At 39.7% G+C, this 15,867-nt stretch overlaps 1 protein-coding gene across 12 annotated transcripts in view; it reads right to left on the bottom strand.

Moving 5' to 3' along the window:
• Positions 1-15,867, bottom strand: part of gphn (gephyrin) — a 458,009-nt gene that overhangs the window by 9,400 nt on the left and 432,742 nt on the right. For 8 of the 12 annotated variants that reach the window (XM_033026894.1, XM_033026895.1, XM_033026884.1 and 5 more), the window contains 2 exons: positions 13,733-13,771; positions 138-241 (listed from right to left, as the gene is read on the bottom strand). In XM_033026894.1, coding sequence (XP_032882785.1) covers positions 138-241; positions 13,733-13,771 — 143 coding nt within the window. The remainder of the gene's footprint in view (positions 1-137; positions 242-13,732; positions 13,772-15,867) is intronic. The other 4 variants (XM_033026893.1, XM_033026887.1, XM_033026896.1 and 1 more) reach the window with 1 other exon arrangement.

Genomic DNA, 15,867 nt, shown 5'->3' with positions numbered 1-15,867 from the left:
CACACATCCACCACCAACTAATCAATCTAACATAGAATGAAGCCTAGTTCCAACCACTGAAAGACCAGATCCCAACTCACATATGCTACATAGAACCAATTACTGAATAAAAATTACTGGAAATGTATTTGACCTACCCTGGCTTTGATGATGGTGGGTCGAGGATCAAGGATTCCTTGCATTTTCCTCAATGCAGGGATTACAAAGAGATTGCAGGTAACAACTGCTGACACTGGATTGCCTGCAAGGAAATCATAGTGTTGTGAAATAACAACATCAGGTTACAACAATTAACTGTGGCATGCAAAGTGAATCATGCCTGGAACCAAGCAGGCCACTGCTCCAACTCCAAAAATTCAATTATATCCACACTTGGAGGTCTAATCATTCTGTGCTCTTTGATTCCTAGAATTTTCTTGCGATCGACTGAGTTACTGTGGCGATTGCAATGGAAACGCATGCTGGTTGTGCCAACTGTATAAATGATTTGTTATTCCTTACACCTCTCCCCCAAATTGTTTTTGTGACCTATCAAAAACAAACATAAAGATGGTGAGCAACTGAGAAGTTTCCACTTCCAGACTGCATGAAATGACTTACAAATTTATTTTGATTTGCCAATAATAAGGTTAATTCAGAAAATATTAACCACACAACTGCATTAGCTGGACCTTATTGTACTGGCAGATTTGGAGTTAATTCAAGAGTTCCTGCTTGGATCCAAAGAAAACTTCAATTGGGGTCAAAACTGCCTCCACCATTTCTGTTTTCTGCAGTTCAATGAAGTGGATTTGGAAAAAAGTGAGACAAAGAGGTTGGGTGAACGTACGACAAGGGTATTCATCGTACCTGTCAATTGCAAGGCATGTCCTTACAAATCTGCTGCTTTGCACCAGCTCTTTGTTGTGTTAATTAGTTACCACAAATTAGATATAATTAATGCCGTTGGAAGAAATTCTTGGGCTTCACATAAACAATAGAATGCCACAAGCTTTCCTTTCATAAATATAAAAATACAATTACTGTGAAATCATCACAGTGGGAAGTGAGTTATGAAGAGTATTTTTGCAAATCAGATTGGACTAATTAGGCTTTATTTTCCAAATTATTATTCAAGCTTCAGCACTACCCACACTGAAGTTCACAACATAAAAAAAGCATTCAATGTACAACACAGGTCATTATGTGCTCAACATTACACTGAGGTTTTGATTATCATACATGCATGTTTCAAAACTGCTATTCAGCTAAAATAATAATTTTACTATTCAACCAAATGAGATGTGAATGTTCAGGCTACAATTGGCCAAATACTTGTTAGTGTAGAACAAAACATTATATCAATATTTAATTATTTCAGTAAACCTTATGATTGCAAGACATTGTTGGTTAAGATCACTGATGCAAATAGACTTCCATGAAACAGTTTGTACAATTATAAATCAATCTACAGAGAGACACAATTCAAAGAGAAGTATCCTGGTTTGAGCATTTGCTGAATTGTTAATGGTAGTAATTTCAATTTCAATTTACTTTCTGAATTAAAATTAGCAACTTTTATCACCTTAGTAGGAAAAGCCACACTTGTTGCTCTCATTAAAAAAAAAAATTCACAATGCGCCAAACACAAAATGTGCACTTATGAGATCTGTTCACACAACAATTGCTTTTCTGTTATAAAGTTACATTTTGTCTCCAAGCAGAGTAAGGCAGTTTGAACAATTCTGTTCTAGGCAATATTACCAAGTGCCACACCTATTATGAGTACGATTTTGAGAATATTTACAATTACTTTTTAAAATTTCTTGATGTGATGTCTCCAATACATATTAAATGACCTACCATTCCTCCCTTCAAACATTTGTCTTTTTTCCTTTTCCTAATTCACATACTGTTCGCGGCTTACTGGGCTGATTCATTTCACCAACTCATAGAGCCACGGACAGGTGAGTACAAAGAGGAGCCACAAGAGGGAGCCGTGGAGCCTGAAGAGAGAAGATATAGAAAGAGAGAAACCAAGCGCACTGAAAAGGGAGAAGCAGCCTACCTGGGAAGATGCCAGATGGAAAGAAACAAGTTATGGAAGCAGATAGCCAAGAAAATTGAAATCCAGAAGAAACTAATGGAATCAGATGAGAATGCGAAGATGGTGCAATCTAATATGGACCAATTATTCAGCCTCGGCCACGAGGTTGGAGACCAGCAAAACTCATTGCTGAGTTTACAATTGCCTGAGGGAGAACTCGAAAGGCACACCCAGCGGTTCCAAGAAAGAGTGGAATTTTTCTATGGTCTTGTAGAGTATGTGAAGAAGTGGTTACTTGAAATCGAACAAATTACGCATTCTACAGTCAGAAGTGCGATGCAACAAGGTGTTGAAGTAGGAGAAGAAATTGGACCACAGGATAGTACCTCAAATGTCTCAACACGAAGATCTGGACGAAAATCTGGTTCTGTAGCCAGTTCAACTACAAGGGTCTCTGCTCAAATGGAAGCCGAAGCTGAAGTAGCTGCTCTCTCGCTAGCATCTACCGCCTTGGAGAAAAAATATGAGATTGAGGAACAAGAAGAACAGCTGAAGATAGAGGCTGAGGAATGAAGTGAACAGCTGAAAAGGCAGGAAGAACAACTGAAGAGAGAGGCTGAGGAATGAAAAAAGGGGTTGAGGAAGGAGAAGGAACGGCTGGAAATAGCCACGAAGCTGGCAGTTACCGGAGCAAGGAGGGAGATATTGGAAGGCCAAGGATCAAGATGTGGCTCGAGAATATCTCAGAAGAAAAGTTCCTTAATGGAAAAGGACAAGTAGCAGCTAAATCAAACCCACAGCCAGAGCCACTTTGGTCTCGCGACTCAGAGCTGGCACTGAGTGGGTGGGCAGTCAGCAAAACTTCATTTTGGCAATAAGGAGCTAGACCGAAGCAAACAACTTTTGGGCTGTGTTGAGATTCGTAATAAGCCAGCAACCCAGCACTCTTCTCAGAGGCCCAATATACAGGTTTGTACAAGCCAAGATTTTCAGAGGCCTGTTTATTATCCATCTGCACCCATCAGGGACAAACAACTGGTCATGGGACTTGTGACAAAACTTACCCAGACCAGCACTCTTTTCAGAGGCCTGTTCATCATCCATTTGCGCCCAGCCAAGGATCTCAAAGTCAATTCTATGAATGAGTGAGGAATCAAACGAGAATCAGCGAGCTCCTAGCTCAACAAAATCTCTCTTCCACCTTACCCCCAATGGAAATTCCTAAGTATGATGGTGATCCTTTGCAATATGAAACTTTCATAATAACGTTTCACGAACGAGTGGAAATGAAAACTACTAATGAAAGAGATCGCTTACGATTTCTGGAGCACTACACAAGCGGATATGCAAAGCAGCTTGTAATAAGTTGCTGAAATGTGGCTGCAGAGGAGGGCTATCAAATGGCAAGGAAATTGCTCAAAGAACATTTTGGTAATGAACAGAAGATTGCTAATGCATACACGAAGAAGGCCTATGCTTGGACAACTATCAAGGCAGAAGATGTGAAGGCATTACATGAGCTCGCGATATTTCTTAGAGGTTGTTGTAGCTCGATGAGAAATCTCGACCACATGGAAGAAATTAATGTTGTTAGTAATATGAGGACAATCATTCTAAAACTGCCCTATAAGCTTAGAGATAGGTGGTGGGATCGAGCAGGTCTGATACTGGAAGTTGAGAAACGAGAAGCCATGCTTCCTGATCTGGTGAGTTTCATGGAAATGGAAGTATGGTTAATGTCAAATCTACGCCATGGAAATATTCAAGATCCTAAACCAGCAACTGTTAAAGGTTCTACTTTTACTAAAACAAAAGGAAGATCAGGACCTCAGGAAAGCAGTTTTGCTACCGCTATAATACCTATAGAAACGACAGGAGGAATGAAAGGAGATGCTGTTTGTCATGTGATGAGGTTGGTCACACCATAAGGTGGTGTCGAAAATTCAAGAAGACGGAATATAAAGAAAAGATGGACTTCATAACGGAGAAGGGAATCTGCTTTGGATGTTTGAAGAACGGACACATGGTTAAAGACTGCAAGAGTCGTATAACTTGTAATAAGTGCAGACAAGATCATCCTGAATTACTTCATACTGAACAGAAGAATACGGAAAAGAAGCCGGAGCAAATTGAACAGAAGGAGAAGCCAGCTACTAATGATGCTGTTACCTCACCTCAAATAAATGCGCATGGGCCGGGGTAGAAACCTGCATTTTCTCCATCTTACCAGTAAAGATAAGGAGCAGCCAAGTGAATACACTGATGCAAATATATGCATTTTTGGATCATGGAAGTCCGGCTACCTTTTGCACAAAAAGCTTGATGAGAAGGCTGGACATCACAGGAGAAAAGATTAACATTTTCTTGCGTACCATGAATGAAGAGAAATGCTGCGATAGTCATCATATTAGAGGTATGGAAATATCTAGTCTGGACGAAGACAATCTGATGTATTTACACAAGAGACCATGCCTGTTTCTCATCTAAATATACCCAAGCAAGAAGACGAAACAATGGCCTTACTTGAAGGATGTCAAGATACCTAAAATAAATTCTGGTATTGACCTACTTATCGGAATGAATGCTTTGAAGGCATTGGAACCTAAAGAGTTTGTCAGCAGTCAAGGGGAGGGATCATTTGCTGTGAGAATCCTACTCGGATGGGCTATCTATGGCTCCTTGAGAAGGAACAACAGAAGCAGCAACCAGAATAACCACCCTGCTGCTGCTGTCAATCGGATATCTACTGTTAAATTAGAAGAGCTATTGATCAAGCAATACAATCACGACTTCAATGAAAGTACCAGTAAGGAATCAGAAGAAATGTCCAGAGAAGAGTTCAAGTTCTTGGATATTATGAACTACTCAGTAAAGATGATAGATGGACGCTATTGTCTAGACTTGCCTTTCAAACAAGAAAGTGTTAGTCTGCCGAATAACCGTCGCATTGCAGAGCAACGCACGCAGAATCTGAAACGCAAATTTGGCAAGAATACGAAATTTCATGATGAATATACATCATTCCTAAAGGACATGATTGACAATGATTATGCCGAAATGGTACCAACAGACCAGTTGAATCGAAGTGACGTAGAGCTTTGGTACATTCCGTACCATGGGGTGTATCACTCGAAGAAAGGGACCTTGAGGGTGGTCTTTGACTGTGATGCAGTCTTCAAAGGAACATCATTTAACTGTCAATTACTGCAAGTTCCAGACCTTACCAACTCACTCATTGGAGTTCTTATTAAATTCAGACAAGAGCTAAGGAGACCAGGGAGTTGGATTTGGACAAAGACAATCTGCCAATGGAAAGGGCACGGGGACTGCACTGGTGTGTTGAAACAGATGTGTTCCAGTTCAGAATCCCAATTCAAGAACGACCATGTACTAGACGGGGTATCCTATCCGTGATTGGTTCTGTTTACGACCCTTTGGGATTTCTCGCACCATTTACACTGCCAGCCAAATTGATTTTGTAGGATCTTTGTAAGGAAAAACTTGGATGGGATGAGAGTATAACGCAAACTTCCTCTCAGCGATGGACAGAATGGTTAGCAGATCTCAACAAGATCTCAGAATTCAAAGTGTATGAAGCCTACAAACTATGGTCGAATCAGATATGCACAGCTGCATCACTTTTCAGACGCAAGTGAAAGTGGCTACAGTACTGTTTCATATCTAAGACTGGAAAATGATAACAATGAATTAAATGTTGCATTCTTAATGGGAAAGGCCAGAGCGGCACCATTGAAGCAAATGACAATTCCCATAATGGAACTTACTGCTGCAGTCTTAGTTGTTAAAGTTGACATAATGCTGCACAAGGAACTACAGCTTCAGCTGGAGAAATCTATCTTCTGGACTGATAGTACAACAGTGCTTAAATACTTAACAATGAGAACAAGCGTTTTCTAACATTTGTAGCAAACAGAATCTCTTATGTAAGGAGAGCTACTAATGTATCACAGTGGAAATATGTTCATACAAAGAAAAATCCTGCGGATGAAGCTTCTGGAGGATTAACAGCCGATCGCTTCTTAAGCAATAAGAGATGGATCAATGGACCAGAGTTTCTCTGTAAGCCAGACAGAGAATGGCCAAAGCTTGAGTTGGGATTTGAAATCTCTGCTAATGATCGAGAAATTAAACAAAACATCCAAGTGAATGTTATTGCTAAGGATTCATCAATAATAACAAATGACTTAATTACCTATTTTTACTCATGGGATAAGTTAGTGACTGTGGTAGCTTGGGTTCTTAAAGCTAAAACAAAGTTATTGCTATTTGCTCGAAAAAGGAAAGAGATTGTTGAAAGTATTTCTGAAGAAGATCCTGAAAAACTAAAGGAAAAGGTTGAAAAGAAGACGCAAGTTTTCAATGCATTGCATTGTGGACGTCCAGAGGATCTTCTTGGAGCAGAAAACGCAATTATCTCTTTCTGTCCAAGACAAAGATATAAAGAAGAGATATTGAAGTTAGAAGCTGGAGTACATGGTGTCAAAAGAGACAGTCAATTGTATAAGCTTGATCTGGTATTGGAAGAAGGACTTCTGAGAGTAGGTGGTCCCCTGAATAGACTAGCAATGCCTATTATTCTCTCAAAAGATTTTCATATTTCAACATTATTGTTACGACATATTCATGAATGGATTGGACATGGAGAAAGGAACCACATGCTGTCGCAACTTCATAAGAAATATTGGATTATCAAAGCTAATTCTGCTGCAAGAAAGATAATAAAAATTGTGTTGTGTGCAGACGACAGCAGGGAAAAGTTGGAGAACAGAAGATGGCGTACTTACCTTTGGAGAGGATTCAACCTGATAATCCTCCATTTACAGACGTAGGAGTAGATTATTTCGGTCCTATAGAGGTTAAGAGAGGACGAAGTCTTGTGAAAAGATATGGTGTAATCTTCATTTGCATAGCAAGCAGAGCAGTACATCTTGAAGTTGCATCTACGCTTGACACAGACTCCTGTATTCAAGCATTACGGAGATTTATCTGCCAATGAGATCAAGTTTTATCGATACAGGCAATTTTTCAGGCGACTGCCGGCGACTGTCAAGTTGCCGGCAATCGGCTGAAAAACCGGCAACTGGAACGGCGACTGTCAGAGTGGAACACACACACACACATCGCTTCCTTCACCAGCCCGTTATGCAGGCGGGGGACAGGGCAAGCGGGGGGAGCGCTGTCTGAGTGAAATTCACACGGTTCTATGCCTAGGTGATACAGACACACACCGCGATGAACAGGAAGTTTGGTGCTGTAATTAAGACGGCTAAAGCACAGTGTACGGAAAGTCCTTTAAAAGAGGGGGGGAGGGGGCGGGGAGAAGAAGGGGGGAGAAGGAGTGGAAACAACCTTTAAGTGGCCAGACAACTTTTAAGAAGCCAGAGATCCACGGCTGTGAAGCTCGGCGGACATTTAACATTGTCGGTTATCCTTGGTTCTGAAAACTACTGCTTACGTTTTTTTCCCCAATGAGCCAATGAAATTCACCGGTCAGCACCAGCTACAACCTACAAGAACCTATGAGAACCTTTGTCCTCCTGGCAACCCACTAGGACCTCCTGGCGACCCACCTACGGCATGAGAATTCTCACTACTCTCCATGGCGGCTTCATTCTAGTCGCCGCTAATTTTTCAACATGTTGAAAAATTTGCAGCGATCATAATGAGGCCATAATGAGTTCCCAGAATGCGGGAGCTCCTCAGGACCATGAAGGCGACTCCCCGGCAACCACCCGCGAACATGTGGCGATTGCACAGTCTCCAGCAGTGGCCTAAAAAATCACCTAAGTGGGACAGGCCCATTAAGATCAGATAATGGTATGAATTTTGTTGGAGCGGAAAGAGAATTGAGAGAAGCACTTAAAAGCTTAAATCAGAAGAAAATCCAGAGTTATATATCTGGATGGGATAGAATGGAATTTTAATCCTCTTGCGGGATCTCATTACGGCGGTGTTTGGGAACGGTTGATCCGCATCGTTAGAAATGTGCCACGTTCTGTTCTTAAACAACAAGTTTTGGACGATAAAGGATTGCAAACTTTATCTTGTGAAGGTGAAGCAATTTTAAATGATCGACGGCATTACTAGGAGTTCCGATGATCCGAATGACCTGGAAACGCTTACACTAAATCATATTCTTCTGTTGAAGACCAATCCAATGCTACCATCTGGGCTCTTTGTGAAGGAAGATTTGTATATTAGACGCAGGTGGAGACAAGTACAATATATGGCAGATCTTTTTTGGAAAAGGTGGACACAAGAGTATTTGCCTCTAATCCAAGAAAGACAACGATGGTTGAAAGTAAGTAGAAATTTTATTCTAGGTGATATCGTTTTGGTGGTTGATTCTACTGCACCACGAGGTTCCTGGTTGATGGGAAGGATACTGGAAATCATGCGTACAGAACGACTTCAGACTAAAACCGATAACCAAGATATGTCTGCTTCTAGAAGGCGAAGGTGAAGATGGAAGAATCCCTAAAGAAGCATGGTTTATATGGACTTTAGTAAGGCCTTTGACAAGGTTCCTCATGGAAGGTTGGTTAAGAAGGTTCAACTGTTGGGTATAAATGCAGGAGTAGCAAGATGGATTCAACAGTGGCTGAATGGGAGACGCCAGAGGGTAATGGTGGATGGCTGTTTGTCGGGTTGAAGGCAGGTGACTAGTGGGGTGCCTCAGGGATCTGTGTTGGGTCCTTTGTTGTTTGTCATGTACATCAATGATCTGGTTGAAGGTGTGGTAAATTGGATTAGTAAGTATGCAGATGATACCAAGATAGGGGGTGTTGTGGATAATGAAGAGGATTTCCAAAGTCTACAGAGTGATTTAGGCCATTTGGAAGAATGGGCTGAAAGATGGCAGATGGAGTTTAATGCTGATAAATGTGAGGTGCTACACCTTGGCAGGACAAATCAAAATAGGACGTACATGGTAAATGATAGGGAATTGAAGAATGCAGTTGAACAGAGGGATCTGGGAATAACCGTGCATAGTTCCTTGAAGGTGGAATCTCATATAGATAGGGTGGTAAAGAAAGCTTTTGGTATGCTAGCCTTTATAAATCAGAGCATTGAGTATAGAAGCTGGGATGTAATGTTAAAATTGTACAAGGCATTGGTGAGACCAAATCTGGAGTATGGTGTACAATTTTGGTCGCCCAATTATAGGAAGGATGTCAACAAAATAGAGAGAGTACAGAGGAGATTTACTAGAATGTTGCCTGGGTTTCAACAATTAAATTACAGAGAAAGGTTGAATAAGTTAGGTCTTTATTCTCTGGAGCGCAGAAGGTTAAGGGGGGACTTGATAGAGGTCTTTAAAATGATGGAGAGGATAGACAGAGTTGATGTGGACAAGCTTTTCCCTTTGAGAATAGGGAAGATTCAAACAAGAGGACATGACTTCAGAATTAAGGGACAGAGGTTTAGGGGTAACATGAGGGGGAACTTCTTTACTCAGAGAGTGGTAGCGGTGTGGAATGAGCTTCCAGTGGAAGTGGTGGATGCAGGTTCGTTGGTATTATTTAAAAATAAATTGGATAGGCATATGGATGAGAAGGGAATGGAGGGTTATGGTATGAGTGCAGGCAGGTGGGACTAAGGGAAAATAATTGTTCGGCACGGACTTGTAGGGCCGAGATGGCCTGTTTCCGTGCTGTAATTGTTATATAAGTCTGAATGCTAAATAGAATGCATATTACTTTTGTTTTTTGATATATGTTAAGCTTTTATAGCCCCTTTTTTTTAATGTTTATTGGTAACTGCTTCGTTATATATGTAAAACAATTAGGGGCCGTTATATAGGAGCCATTAAGTCAGTATATTATAGCCATATCTAAATTTTTTAATATTTTTGTCTTTATCTGTCTGTATTTTTGTAGGTTCGATTTGATATGTAGGGGTGTGTCTACTTTTAGAGGAGACTAGCGCAGACTCATAGATTAGGAGTCATTTGGGTCTCGGAAGGATGGTGAGAATACAGTTTTTTACCATTCATTCACACACACACACAAGTTAATGAGACAACATACTTTCATATGATTTATATGACATGAATGGAACAGCGATTAAGAACGGAAAGTGACGGATTATTTCTTTGCTGTGTACTACTTCAATAAAGGACCATTTAATCAAGTAACAACGTTTGGAAGATTCGTTTTTACTATCTTAAGTGTGTGATGAGTGCGTAAAATATACCTCCTAACCATCCCCGAGGAGTAATGGCTATCGACGTTGGTCTTTGAGAACGTCGTAAAGACTGCCATTATAACATATTTGAAACTATATTTTGTGGATCTGGACATTTCAGGATCTAGACCTCTTGCATTAATTTAGAGCACAAAAGGATTGGAGAATATTCTTAATGTCAGGAGGTAAGACAATGGTGAAGAGAGAGTAGTCCATCGTCTCTCTCTTCAGTAAGATGATGGCTCGCTGAAAATTCTAATAAAGCTTTTTTTTTCAGGTTAGAGTTCAAATGGAGATGTTAACCATATCTGACGATCCAGAAATCCAAGCTGTGAAAACATCTCAAAAGGATTCACAGCTGGAAGTGGTTTGCTGTACGTCACGCATATCTTTCACATTACTTTGTATCTTGAGAGATAGATTTTGTACATTGTATAAGCTTGCAGGCAGCATAGCGCTCTTCTTGATCTGCAGAAATTGAATTATTGCTTCCAAAAAGCCACCTTCATCCCCTCCATTCACCAGTCACACTGTCCATTGGAAGAGAAAGACCCTATGGTGTATCCTTACAGTCAGTTATATTTGCTGAATCTGGGATGTCCTTTTCGCACAATGTGGCACAAAGGGACTCTGCACTGTAACTGGAAGTTGTTCACACTGTGATGAGGGGGAATGGGGATCTGGGGCTTAATAAATCATACAATTTATGATAAAAAATAATACAAAATTAAAGTTTCAAAGATTCATTTTCCAACCAAAAAAAAAGATACTTTACAGGTATTCACAGTTATTTACTTCCTTGATCACCTTGATCCTTGGTAATTTCACACTGTTGCCATTATAGAAACCTGGTTAAGAGAGGGCAGATCTGGCAGCTTAATGTTCCAGGGTACAGATGCTTCAGTTGAGATAGAGGTGGGAGTAAAAGAGGAGGGGGTGTTGCTTTATTGATTAAGGAGGAGGTCACGCAAACATGATATTACTGATGGTTTGTTCAGTGAGGCTAGATGGGTGGAGCTGAGAAATTAGAAAGTAATGATCATCTTGTTGAGAGTGTACTCCAGGCCTCCAAATAGTTAACGGCCAATATGCCAGGAGATTGCAGGCAACTGTAGGACTAACAATGTTGTTGTATGAGATTTTAACTTTCCCAATATTGACTGGGAATATCACAGCGAAAAATATAGATGGGGCAGAATTTGTCAAATGCATTCAAGAAACTTTCCTCAGGCAATATGTAGAGGACCCTAAATGCAGGAGAAATCATTTGGACAGGTACATGGATAGGAAAGGTTTATGGTTTAAAGGATTCGAGCCAAACGCAGACAGGTGGAAGAGTATAGGTGGGGCATGTTGGTCGGCGTGGTCAAATTGGGCCGAAGGACCCGTTTCCTTGCAGTATGACTCGATGACTAATCATAAGGTGATCATAAAGATACATGTGTTGATAATTACCAGCCTAAAACACTGTGATTAATTGTCCAGTGAATTCTGCAAGTTCTGAAAAATAACAGGACAGTTAAGACCAAGATACTGCTTGCGCAAAGCAAACAGTGGAGTTCGGTTAAATTCAGTTATTAATTTTGGAGCTTTGCAATTTAGTGCGGTTTTTAATCCACTGGATTTGCTATAACTTTTATACATTACCAAGGCATTACCTTGCCAGAAAGAAATGACCTAAGATTTAATTACAGTGCAACCATGTTTCCAGATAACATTATTATTGAGATGATTACTGTTGATAGCAGAATGGTCATATGTGCAATCACTTAACTTAATTATTTTAATTTCATCAATTTTTTTAAAGTGTGCTGATGTTCTGGAGACAAGTTGCCATTTTAACTTGGTGGTATTGAAAAAACAATTGCTGTGTGAAAGTGATTATGCGAATCATTCTGAGCTCAGAAATTGTGTTTAAAGATATTGCAAAATATTAATTATTTTACATTGGCAACCATCAACTCTAAGTTTGGCATTTCCACTAACCAAAATAGAATGATACAATGTCTTGTTCTACGACATCTTCAGTCAAGTAGAAATTTGGCCCAAATCTATATGAAAACATCCACCACAACATTTCCACATACGGTATATATATTTTTATTTCTTGCAAATTCTGAACAACAGTTTATTTTCATAGAGCAACATAACGCAAATCCAATGATGGGCACACAGTTCAATGAAAGTTATAGTGTTGTATTTTGAGTTGGTAACGCTAAATTTTACAATAAAAGGGAGAAGCTACATAGCTGACTGGTTCTTTTCTGATTACAAAGAACTTGTCCTGCGGTGCTACTTTAACATAATATTAATTGGGCTAATTATTTTTAAACAAAAGGGGGCCTAGCTGACTATTTTGTTCCCACATATTTATGACTCAGGTTTTAATTGATGTCCATTCAAGACCAAAGGTCAACTATATCCCACTCATTTGACAACAGGCCTAATTTTGCTTTTGTCCCTTATGCCACAAATTCCAATAACTTCAACAGAAGCCCAATTTGGGAGCCTCCAACATTTTTGCTGAGCACTGGTCTATGTGGAAAGAGACAAAGGTGCTTTGACAAAGCATGTGCCTATTCTCTCTCTGAAGAAATGTTTGGACTGCGCTGAGGGGAATCTTCCCCAAGACTGACTGAGATGGTGAGTCAATATCTGATAGCAACCATCCGCCGACTGTACATTTTTTAATTGTTAAACCAAACCAAGATACATAAGTGCCAAAATTATTGCAAAGACCAAATTAGTTTGCTTATTTGCAGGATACCAAACAGCAATTACCAAATAAAACTCTATTCCTGGAAGACTGATGAAATTTGAACTTTATTGCCAAACTGAATAATAACAAAGCTATGGCACTTTCTCCTTGCAACACTAACTATACAACAAATCCATTGTCGGAAGTAATAACAAGAGTAATTAGTAACGATTTAAAAAGACCTTTAGTGCAGGAACAAAGTTGGCAGAAGACTATTAGACGATTACTGGCAATTTGTCACTTAGAAAGTTCTATCTGCTGGTAGCCTCTATGACATTGCACATTCAGGTGTTACTGCTGTGTACAACAAAATGGTTGGAGTCAGATTTGCAACTTACATTTTCTGCATATGGTGAATTTCCAGAATCAGATGGAGGCAAACGGAAACTGACAGATTGAGGGAAGACACATTTTCCAAAGGACAGTTGGAAATTTGAACCATGAATCAATTCACATTGATTTTGCAAAGATTGACTCAATGCAAAATATGCAGAAGGTTGGAAGTAGATTGCACTGCATCAGGCAAACTAGGCGGGGGAGGTGACATAGGGCAATGGCTGAAAAAAGACTAGGCTAAAGGACGTGAAAGAGAGACCTTATAATATAAAATGCTACAAATCAACCTGCGTATTTCTCCAAGTACTGGCTTATAATATATACTGAATAGTTTATTTAGTGGTAATTCTGTGCCACAAAAAATGTTTGTGATACTGTAATACCCATCATGTGATGCCATATACCTTCAGATCCTATGTCACCATCAGCCTCTACCGCCCCCGCTGCATAACGGTAAAAAAAAAGTTGAAAACGAATGTTATTTTCAAATAAACTATTCAATATATATTACAATCAATCAATAAATAGTTTGCCGTGACTTTCAAAGCTCCAATTCAATTTCCGGGATTCTGTTAATCCTCTTTAACCACTTTGGTTCATTTTTGTCATCAGCAGTGTTTTGTTTAGTTGCAGCCATGTAATTCATTTCCAGCTATATATCAATTTATATTAAGTTGTCAGGATTTTTTGCCAACAATTCCAGTGCCAAAGTATATTGTATCATTGCTCCATTATATAGTAAATAAATCTTAACCTTAAAATCCAAATCAAAAGTAGTAATTTCAACTTCTAGCTATCTAAAATTTATTTGGTGTTTTTCTACAAAACTTCGATCATTGATTGGAGTGACTCAGCGGGTCAGGCAGCATCTCTGGAGAACATCGATAAGTGACGATTCGGGTCGGGATCCTTCATCAGACTCATGCAGAGCTGCCAAGTTTTGTCAGAGCATTTCAGTATTCTAGTGCCTGAAAATCAGTATTTTGCTGAGGAAATCAGTATTTTTATGCGGTGCCATTTTGCTAACATTTTTTTTCTTCCTTATGTGCGGTCATACTCATGTAAGAGTACAAGAATGCAAATAACTTTGCTACCAATTGACATGACTTCCAAGCACCTTACTTGACAGTGCATTCATTGCCATTTCTTTGTATACTTCTGTTTGAACGGCTGCTTCCTACATTTAGCACCAGATGATGATGTAGAAGCCATTTTAGAAGCCTCCCTCTCCCTCCCTCGCTCTCTCTCCTTCCTTCCTCTCTTTCCCTCCCTCCTTCCCTCCCTCTCTCCCTCCTTCCCCCCCTCTCTCCCTCTATCCCTCACTCTCTCCCCTTTCCCTCCCTCTCTTCCTCCCTCTCTCCTTCCTTTTTTTCTCCCTCCCTCTCACTCCCTCTCTCCTTCTCCCTCCCCGAACAGTCTGTGACCCATAACGCTGTGGCCATAGCCATGTGTAAAGCCCATAGCGCTATGTGTAAAGGCAATAGCGCTCCAGCTGGTAGCTCTATAATTAGAACCCATAGCGGTGTTCGTTTAAATTCCCACGAGCTAAACTGACAGCGCTCTGTTTAACCCTGTAGCGGAACAGGCAGATCAAACCTTACAAGAATAATTATCCAGATCTTGAAATTTAAAATACTAATAGATTCAATCTGCTATAATTTTTAGTTACAGTATGACATTTTATATCCTTGCATTTTTTAAGCAGCAAGATGAAACAAGAAGTCAGACCGATTTAAAAAAAATCCATATCTTACAAAGCAAATTCATACATCCGAATTCTTATTGCATTTCAGTACAAAATACGGAAAATCCATACTACTTGGCAGCTCTGCTCATGTATCCATGATTTCAAGAGATGGTGGCTGACCTGCTGAGTTACTCCAGCACTGTGTGACTTTTTTTTGTAAACCAGCATTTGCAGTTCCTTGTTTCTACTCTGAATCATTGATGAATGTACAGGGCGACTGCTCCATGCACATATCCACATATGCTGCACATGACAACTGGGGTCTGTTGACAAATGTTAAAAACTACAACCAAGTTAAAGTGTGTTTAATGTCTCAATGGACATACTGTAGCTTGAAGACATTACCCCATTTAAAATTATGTCTCTAAAGACCTTGTCTTAAAGTCAAAAGTAAAATGTTTAGCTCGTACCATTAAGTGCAATAAAGTAACTTAAAGAATGGTGTCACTGTAATGAGAAGGGACACACAGGTTTTCATAATGTAAATCAGATCATCATGATATAAATTAAACTGCACTTTTGTAAAGAGGTGAAATAAAAACCTCAAAAAGATAATCAAGCCTTAGTACACAAACACATATCATGTTTTCTTTGTGCCATAACTCTGCAATAGAAAATAGGTCAAGGGGTGGGTCAAGGCTATCACTTCACTGCAGACCTTACATTCTGGAATAGATCCAAAATGGCAGCACAGTTTAGGATCTCGAGTCCTCAGTCACTGGAGGACTTTCACCAAATCAGAACTTCAAGTTACTTCACAAATATTTCTATACCATTTATAAGTAGAAATGA

The sequence above is a fragment of the Amblyraja radiata genome, chromosome 9, assembly GCF_010909765.2.
Source record: "Amblyraja radiata isolate CabotCenter1 chromosome 9, sAmbRad1.1.pri, whole genome shotgun sequence".
Classification (NCBI taxonomy): Eukaryota; Metazoa; Chordata; class Chondrichthyes; order Rajiformes; family Rajidae; genus Amblyraja; species Amblyraja radiata.
The sequence above is the reverse complement of the archived record's forward strand: the minus strand, read 5'-3'. Positions and strand labels throughout refer to the sequence as shown.